This window comes from Heliangelus exortis, chromosome 1, assembly GCF_036169615.1.
Source record: "Heliangelus exortis chromosome 1, bHelExo1.hap1, whole genome shotgun sequence".
Lineage (NCBI taxonomy): Eukaryota > Metazoa > Chordata > Aves > Apodiformes > Trochilidae > Heliangelus > Heliangelus exortis.
Window position 1 is genome coordinate 119,724,685 of NC_092422.1, and position 9,243 is coordinate 119,733,927.

Genomic DNA, 9,243 nt, shown 5'->3' on the forward strand with positions numbered 1-9,243 from the left:
TACTCTGAAAACCTAGCCCAGGCCATCTCATCAGACATCTTCCTCCAGAGACCTGGAATTTTAGGTATACTGAGCTCTGACCTTCCCGAGGTCATATTTTATTCAAAGGTACAGGAACATAGACACACCTGCCAGAATTTTTAGATTATTTCATGTGGACTAGCAATATGTCAGTAAATTTCCACATTGCTATGAGTAAAGCTTTGCTGTGCTAAGCTGTGAACAAGATGCTACTATACTTAAGTACTTCTGGAAAGACACTGGTGTGGGTCTTCAAGTCTTGGAGATTTTCTTAAAACTTAGGGTTTCTCTTTTGTGATGGGGCCATGGATGCTACACATTGTTCTACAGCTTGTGCTGTTGTAATTTCTAGATTCTCAGAAGTGACTCAGCTAACTTGTATAGCATAATGAAGTTTCAATGTAACAAAAAATTAAGATGCTTGAAGATATATATGGTGATCAGGTTCAAATCCAGTTGCCACATTCCACAGCAGACCAGTAACTTAAAAGTCACATGCCAGAAAGAAGGCATGTGACATGTAGCCGGAGGATGTGGACAGATGGAAGAAAACTTTAGCCACTCTATACATTTCTTGGACCAATTTTATTTGGTTAGCACAGGAGACACTTTTCAGTCAGCTGCACCCAGCTTTAGATACTCTCTCGGACAGTGAGGGCTGGAACTGCTTCCCCAGACTGTAGCTTTTCTGGCTGTCTTGATTGTCTGCTAAACATCTGGAGACTTTGGCATGGCCAAAGGGTGCTATAAGCATTAATCAACTAGAAGAGATAGGCATGGTTACTACCAGCCCCTGCCTTATTCCTCAAGTGATCCTTTGTGCCTGCATGTTGCAGATCACAGCAGCAGCACATTCCCCCATGGGATCCCCCAGTAAGCCTCCTGGTTGGAGGTGTTGGGAAACATGAAACACTGAGTTCCCAGCATGGCTTATTCATGTTTTGCATTATTTGCACGGCAGACTGAAAACTGCTGTAATACCCAACACACCTGTATCTTCTTTTGTCCGTTCTGCATGTAGAGGTAGCACAGAGCTTTCAATATCTCCCTCCCACCATTCCACTCAGTGCTTTCCACTAGCAATGCAGAGTCTTTTTTACTGCATACCCCCAGTTTGCAACAAAAAAGCTGGGACTCCGGAGAGTGGAATTACAAAAGAGGGATGTGTGCTCAGGAACTGAACAAAAAAAGCAAAGTTTCCACAGAGCTGACATTTTCACTTTTATTCTGTTGTTCCTACAGTCATAAAAACATGGAGAATAATACCTTAAAATGAAGCAGTATAATCCTTAGTAACATAATTGTATGATATTGTAAAACAAAAAGCTGTAATATAATAGTAGAATATTACATAACTAGTAATAGCATAAAGTATTTTCTGAAACAGTGCATTTCTGAAACATACACACATAGCCATAGAAGTGATCTTCATAAGAAGTTCTCAAAACTGGGATGCTTTGCTCTCATTACTTCTTTGGAAGAGCGTGAAAAATGTTACTTGCGTCTCAAGAGGGTATTCAGAGAATTTCATTGTAGAATCATCAGACATGGAAAGCCTGATCCTGAGGCATGGTCTCCATCTGCACTGTATTCTCAGGAAGCCTTTCCGACTGCCTGGCTGCATCATCTGAGCTTCCTGGTGGTTTTTCATGTGCTCCTTCTACCATGTCAAATACTTAGCAATGCCCAGTCAGTGATAAGAGTAGTAAAAAAGACTGTCAGGAACGGGATTTTCTGATCTTGGAAATAGAGTTATGATGCACAAAGTGAGCTTGAAAGCATGCTGCTGGTGCATGTTTTGTTTCAGTTTACCAAAAGTGGAGGAAGCCCCTGGCAAAAAGGAAGAAATATTACCATTAAAAATTAGATGCTAAAAACTAAAGTTGTCTCTTCAGTATAATCTAGAGTTTGAAAATACAGCATCTAGGCCAAGAGGTACCTTTAGGATGTTAGATAATCTTAGGGACACATTTTTTCAGACAACAGGGTAACACCTTATAAGTTACTTTGCCATGTAAACTCCTCCTAGACAGACAGACCCCTCAGAAACATCAGCACTTAAAAGGTGGCTGATTGCATAGCTGAATCCAAGGGAAGTGGAGCTAGATTCTGTGGAATGCAGAATTTGAGGGGTTAGAAAGGCCTTCTAGAGGTCTCTGGTCTAACAACATGTTTGAGGCATGGCTGAGTCCAAAGCTAGATCAGGTAGCTCAGGGGAAAATTCTCAGTGTCTCCAGAGATGGATGGCTGACAGGATCTCTAGGCACCTGTTCCAGTACAGTACCACTGCTGGGGGAGGCTTTTTCCTTCTGTTCAGCTGGGATTTCCCTTGTTGCAGCACAAGCCTCATTTTCTCTCTGTGCAGTTTTGAGGAGACTCTGTCTTTGCTACCTTTCTGTAGAGGGAAACTGCAGGTATATCCCATGTACCTTTCATTTCTTTGGGTCTAATAAAGGCATTTCCCCCAGCCTCTCCTTGTAGGGCAAGTACTCCCTGACCATTGCACTGGTACTTCACCAAACCCACTCTGGTTCCTCAGAGTCTTTCTCATGCTGGGGGAGGACAAGGACAAGGAAAGTCTGTGTTTCTCTGGCACACTTGCGTGGAACTCTCTCTCCTCATCACGCCTCTGTGTTATTGGTACAAGACCAGGTATTCACAAGGGCTGAGCACACAGACCATCTCATTGCTTCTGTGGAGGGCTGGTAGTTAGTCCAGACTGCTGGCAATGGGCCTTATTCACCTTCATTTTAGGGGTGGCATGAATTTGTCAGAGACAGAAAAGCATTTGAGCAAGTACCTGACTTCCAGTGTGTGGGGGTCTCAGTGCAAGCTTCCTAACCACCAGGACTCTGCAGTAATCAGAAAGACTGACAGGTCTTTCTGAAGGAGAGGTCATTTGTTGGCTGCCTTTTTAAAACCAAGACCTGAAGGGCATATTCACCTTGTAGTGCTGTGCATGGAAGTGTGCTGAGTCAGCTGCAGCCTGTCAGTACTCAAAAGGGCTTAGCACACAGCTCTTTTCAGCTCCCCAGTAAGCATCACACTAGGCATTTGATTGTGCATAAGCTACTAAATTATTTAATCATCTCAGACATCAGCAGACTCGGGAAGACTAAAAGCCCAGGGAAAAGTGTCTCCTAAATGGTTACACTGTGTTTAGTTTTTTCGATTAGCTGACTGACTGGGTAATGTCACTGCCTGTGTACCCTGTCACCTGAACGTCTCATTCAGATACTTAGAATTAGAAAGGTAAGATCATAGAATGATAGGATCATCATGGTTGGAAAGGACCTTCAAGATCATCAACTCCAACCATCAGTCCTACACCACTGTAACAACTATATAATTTTCCAAAGAGCCACATCCACCCATTTTTTTAATATCCCCAGGGACAGATACTTCACCACCTCCCTGGGAAATCTGTTCCAATACTTCACCATTCTTTCAATGAAAAAAACCCTCCTAATATCCAATCTGAACTTTCCCTGGTGCAACTTGAACCCATTTCCTCTTGTCCTATCACTGGTCACTAGGGAGAAGAGGCTGGGAGGAGATCCTGAGGTATTGAAAGACCTCTGTGAAGTTTGGGGTGGATGGAACTGAAATGAAGTCTCATATGTACCTTTTCCTCAGTCCAAAACAAAACAAGGCACTTCTAGCATGCTACTAACAGGCTGGGTTTTCTCCTTCTAGATTTTAAGTTCCCATCTGTACTATGCAGTTCCGTGCATCTGTTCCTCCATTTCCTGCCATCCATTCTGATTTCTTTCATTTCTCTTTTTATACACAGGGACAAGTTCAAGCAAGAACTGGATTGCTCTGTAAATGGAGAATGAGCCAGGAAGTCAACTCCAGTCCTGGTCTTCTCTCCTGTTCAGTAGACCACCTTCTCTTTCTTGTGAAATAGAAGATGAGGTCATGTATAAATAACTTTGGTGGTTTTGTGGATTGCAAGAAATAAGGAATGCAGATCTCAGTCATACGATACTCTCATGTTTAAGCTCGGATACTGAAAGTGAATCCACCCATCTGAGCTTTTGAACTTGCTCAGAACTTAACTAAAAATCAGTGACCCTATCCTGAGAGGCAAAAAGAGTGTACTTGAATCATGTTTACACAGCTGAGTGAGCTTTTGGGATCAAATAATTCAAGTAAGCTGCAAGCTAATGTACTTGTGGCTGATCCATATAAAAGGTTGGAATAGTTTACCCCTTGCTTAGTGAAAAACTTGAGATAATTGCTAAATCTCTTCTCTACTGGCCACAAAGGCACAGTGTAACAACACAGTCTTTGGCAATCTCTTCCTCTTTTGGCCCTCTCTGTTCATGCAGCATCAAGCTGATGCTTGGTTTTCCTGCTATCATTTCTGGTAACACCATTACCAGGATCCTTCAAAAGTCCTTTTCCTAGGAGTTTTGCATTACTTTTCATTCTCAGAGTTTTTTTTCAAGTACCTACTAACCAAAAGGATACGGTAGAGCTCCATCTGATGCAGAATGATGTATGGAACAAAGTTCCTGGGACAATAATCATCTTCTTCACATTGGTATGCAACAAATTTTCTCCAGCTGTAACTGTAATCTGAGAAGAGAGATACCTGGTCAGTCTTGATGAAAGGTGTGCCTAGATCTTTCTTCATGAATATGTCATTGAGTCATAGAATCATAGAATCCTAGAGGTTGGAAGGGACCTTGGAAGATCATCTAGTCCAACCCCCCCTGCCAGAGCAGGGCCCCTTAGAGTACATCACTTAGGAACGTGTCCAGGCGGGTTTTGAATGTCTCCAGTGAAGGAGACTCCACAACCCCCCTGGGCAGCCTGTTCCAGGGCTCTGTCACCCTTACAGTAAAAAAATTTTTTCGGATATTCAACTTGAACCTTCTATGCTCCAATTTACACCCATTATCCCTTGTCCTATCACTGGTCACCACTGAGAAAAGCCTAACTCCACGTCACTTCGTTCTCAGTAAGACAAGGCACAGGGCAGGAGAAAGATCTGAGGGTGTTCATGCAAGGGACCAATGATGACTTGTAACTACACAAATAAGTTAGTAGAAAGGGGAACCAAAACTCTATAAATCACAATATGCCTAAAAAAGGGAAACTGTCAGAGAGAGAGAGAGATCATTACAGTGGCTTGGGCAACCCCTATCACAAATAGCACATCAGAGCAGAAAGCCAGAGCACATTGGCCAAGGAGAAGCAAGGGACTGAAAAGCAAAGTGGCACACACAATCAGGGCTGTTCAGGCATACCTTTTGGCAGCCTTGTGCTTGATCACAGCAGCTTTAGATAAGACAGTAAACTTGCTGCTTCAGTCATGAATCTTGCTGACGGGGAAAAACCTGGACTGAACACCTAAACATGTAGCAGTTTCATGTTAATCTTAGTGTTGATAGAGCTTCTGTCAGTGCTCTAGTGGTATAGTCCCAGAGATGTTCCCCATGGTAAGCAATGTCCTTTAAGCTCACATTTGATCTGATAGGTTTTGTAACTACACACTCCAGTAGCAAGTATCCAGGCATGTATGTGAGATTCATCTCCTCAAATGTATGTTTTTTTTCTGTGAGTTACTTGTCTGAACTATTTTTACAGCCAAACATGAGCAGGTGGGCATGATATACAACAGAAAAAGACACACATGCAAGACAAGTGTGTCCTCTGTGATGCATCATCTGAAAGCCTGCTTTAGATATGTCTCCTTCTCCAGCTATCAAGGGAAACCAATTATTTGCTGCAGCTAGCAAGCTGATCTACATATAAGTGATGGGAGGGCCGTTTTCTCTCTTACTGTCAGGATTTTTTACTGTATTTAATGGAGTCATGGATGGCCAGAGAAAGACATACCTTTCCTTGCTCAGATTTTGAAAGAGGAAACAACTACTCTGGTCCTGCAGCTGTATGGGATTAGGGAAAATAAAAGGCAGAAGAGAGTGGCATTCTTTCAGTCATTAATCCTCCTCAGTCAGTCATCACCACTATAACAAAGCACAACTGCTGAGAGTGCACATAATCCCAGAACCTTCAATTCATACCTAAGCAAAGCCAAAGAGTAACTGGGTTACCTGGAAGATGCATAATTTGTATAATGACTCCATTGTTTGCCAGCTTCCTGAGACCTTGACGGTTACGGTTATCCAGGTGCCTGAACAGTCTGGCTGCGTATATTTTCAAAGTCACATTGGGATATACCCTCAGGAACTCCAGAATTCTTGTGGAACATCTCCCACAGGGGGTAGTAGATAGGAACCAGGTGATGGAGCAAGAAACTGATGGCACGGCATTGAAACAATTTTGCAAGAAGTTGTCTTCAGCGTGTTGGGGAAAATTGTTCGAGCACCAGTTCCTCCAGATGGTACCTCTTCTCCACCTGATTTCATATAGCAGGTACACCACATTTGGACGTTGGACAGGCTGATAATTTCTTTTGAAGTCATTTGGTTGTATCTTCCACCTGTGACAAAAATACCAGCAGTACTATGAATCCAACACTTCAATGAGGTTTCGTCTCACTGTGCATCACCTGCTCTCAGTGCCAGCCAAGCCTCCCACTCTCAGCCTTGCCTATCACAAACAAGCATCTTGAAGAATCTTGCAATTTAATGACCTAAACCTGGAAATTGATGAAGGATTCAGAATTATTCCCCTACAGTAGCCCTAGTGGAACCCCCTACACCACCTTGAGATGTGCTGGGAAGGTAAGCATTCTCATCACTACTCTGAGACCAGCACTGGTAAAAGTAGTGCAAAAGCTGGATGGAAAGATCAGGGAAAGAAATGGTAAGAGGAAAACAAGGCACAAAGACTTCATAGTTTTAACTGTCCCATGGAAATTGCCAGGTAGGCTCAGGTAGCACAGTGATAGAATTGTATCTCTTTCTTACCCTTGGTTGTTCTCTCTGGGTGCAGAACCTATAACATAAATGATTTGTGAGTCATTTGGGATAGTACCTCAGAAAACAAAATTTCCTCTACACCTCCTGTCCTCACCTCTTTCAGTTTATACACTCCCTGTGAAATCTCTTTTACCTAAAAGTTGTAATAGGTAATCCCTGCACAGCAGGATAGCCACTCTGGTATGCAGGATCAGTGGGTTTCCACCTGGGAGACAAACTTGATGGCTGTTTAAACTATGCTGTACATGAACACTAACACATTAGGGCTGACTGTGATCTCACTCAAGTTTAAATTCACTGATTTCATCATTACTGCACCTGCTTTTCCCAGACTCATTGAAGAGCAGAAGCATATCCCTTCTCCATTTGTATCTTCCAAACCACTACTACTAGTCAAAACTTGAGCTATTTTTCTGCTGGTATTCATAACATCTATCTAGACAGAAATGTTTTCACAGCCAGTGGATCTTTCTTTTCTTACAATGGAACTGTTTTGAAAGCTGAAAAGTCATCAGTACTAAGGAAAAATATCAGTGCAGAAAGGAGAGTGATTTCTGACTAACAAATACATGTACATTTTGTCTCTCACAGTGGCAGAAAAATTCAGCCCTCTGACTCATTCATTCCCTCACAGATGAAGGTCTAGATGAAAACAATTACAAGAGGTCTAGATGAAAACAATTACAAGTGATCAAGAATAGTTATCTGTTTTGTAGAAGTCCATCCATAGAAAACTTGATTACTAGGGCAGTTGAGCAGTAGAACAGGCTCCCCAGGGATGCAGTTATGGCACCGAGCCTGCCTGAGTTGAGGAACTGTTTGGATGATGCTCTCAGGCACATGGTGTGATTCTTGGGGTGCCCTACACAGGGACAGGGGTTGGACTTGAGGATCCTGATGGATCCCTCCCAACTCGACAAATTCTATGATTCTATGATCTAAAACTCCTCATTTTTATTGAAAAAAAAGATTCTAAAGGCATTTTTTTCTATAGCTCTTAGCTCTTTAAGATGAGAAATTATGAAATACATAGAGTGAAATTACATTTCAGCAGGAATAAAATCGTGTTCCATATAAGCATAGATCTGATCAGTTCCTCGAACAATCTTATTGCACTGATTCTCTAAGATCTAGTCGTTTATTGCACTGTAAAAAAATAGGTGACAAAATAAATCAACCAATTTGCTCAATTCTTACTTGCCTTTGAGATCTCCTTCCACATTTAGAAGTCTTTTGGTATTTTAACTCTTTCTGCCTAATGCACATCAGGGTTAACAAAATGAAGCATTAACATTTTCAATCTTGCCCTAAGACTCAAGATACAGTAATACATACAAAAAGATGACATAGACAAATCCACAAATGCAGTTCCTTAGAGGCAACTACAGTAAGTATCTACACTGAATATGGAGAAACAGATCTGCTTTTCACACACATGTGTGTACTTACCTCGATCAGTGGTGGCAGCCATGGATATTTCTGAATTTGTCAGTTGCAACTTGGGTGACGGATGTCACTTTGTTAGCTTTACATTTGTTTCGGTTTTTATTACTGAAGACTGAACTTTGGACACCTATAGTGCTACTCACCAGAATGTTTGTGGAAAATAACTACTCCACAAGGTGAAACCGAAAGCAAGTTACAGATAAAAAAAATCTGCAAAAGAGGAGGAGTCCCATTCAGAAGTGGATCTAGGAGTGCAGACAAGGTTGCCTGCCAGAAGCTGGAAATAACTGGTGAGCCAATTTTTTGCAGTGTGGAACAGAAATTTTATCTCTTTATTACCACTAGACCCAGAACAAAAAAGCAACTCTTCTCTAGTCACCCCAGGGTGCCGAGAGAGAAAGAGCATCTACACAAATAGCACCAAGTCCAGAGCTGAGGCATGGCAGCTTATTTTCTGGAACCTAGATGCCATCAGAAAACTGCAAAAGCTTGTGATTTTATGGATCAGACCTCTGGAAGACTGAATGAGATCAACTCAGACACTTAGACACTTCTTGGAACAAATAGAAAAAATGTTTAATTAATGTGTTTTTGAGTTCATGGACATGATACGCAGTAAAAGCAGAAAAGCACTGATACTACAGTAATTCCCTTAATTTTCTTATCCTTGCAGTAGAGATTTACAAATATGCAGTTGTAGATTAGGCTTTGAGACGCTTAGTCTGATCTGCAAGAAATGGCTTTCAGTAGCAATAGACACTGGTATAAAACTAGCAATGTGCCAAAGAAAGCAGAGAGAAATAAAAATTTAAGCAGAAGCAGGGAATTTGCAATGCAACATTTTCAAGTGTTTCCAGGAAGCTGAATGTGCTTTATG

The 9,243-nt window shown here is 41.8% G+C and overlaps 1 protein-coding gene across 1 annotated transcript; it reads right to left on the reverse strand.

Moving 5' to 3' along the window:
• Window positions 1-1,229: 1,229 nt before the first annotated feature.
• On the reverse strand, window positions 1,230-8,478 carry APOBEC1 (apolipoprotein B mRNA editing enzyme catalytic subunit 1). The gene is made up of 5 exons (XM_071762216.1): window positions 8,370-8,478; window positions 6,909-6,936; window positions 6,090-6,478; window positions 4,487-4,605; window positions 1,230-1,851 (listed from the first exon to the last, which is right to left on the reverse strand). The coding sequence occupies exons 1-5, from the start codon at window positions 8,389-8,391 to the stop codon at window positions 1,825-1,827; spliced, it is 585 nt and encodes a 194-aa protein (XP_071618317.1). The 5' UTR covers window positions 8,392-8,478; the 3' UTR covers window positions 1,230-1,824.
• Between the last annotated feature and the right edge of the window lie 765 nt (window positions 8,479-9,243).

What these genes read in the sequence shown, in the direction of transcription:
- APOBEC1 (XM_071762216.1), bottom strand. Translation starts at nt 8,391, where the DNA reads ATGGCTGCCACCACTGATCGAG. An exon ending in GGCTGCCACCACTGATCGAG is followed by an intron (nt 6,937 to 8,369) that starts GTAAGTACACAC and finishes TTTATGTTATAG; the next exon opens with GTTCTGCACCCAGAGAGAAC. An exon ending in ACAAATTATGCATCTTCCAG is followed by an intron (nt 4,606 to 6,089) that starts GTAACCCAGTTA and finishes CTCTCTTCTCAG; the next exon opens with ATTACAGTTACAGCTGGAGA.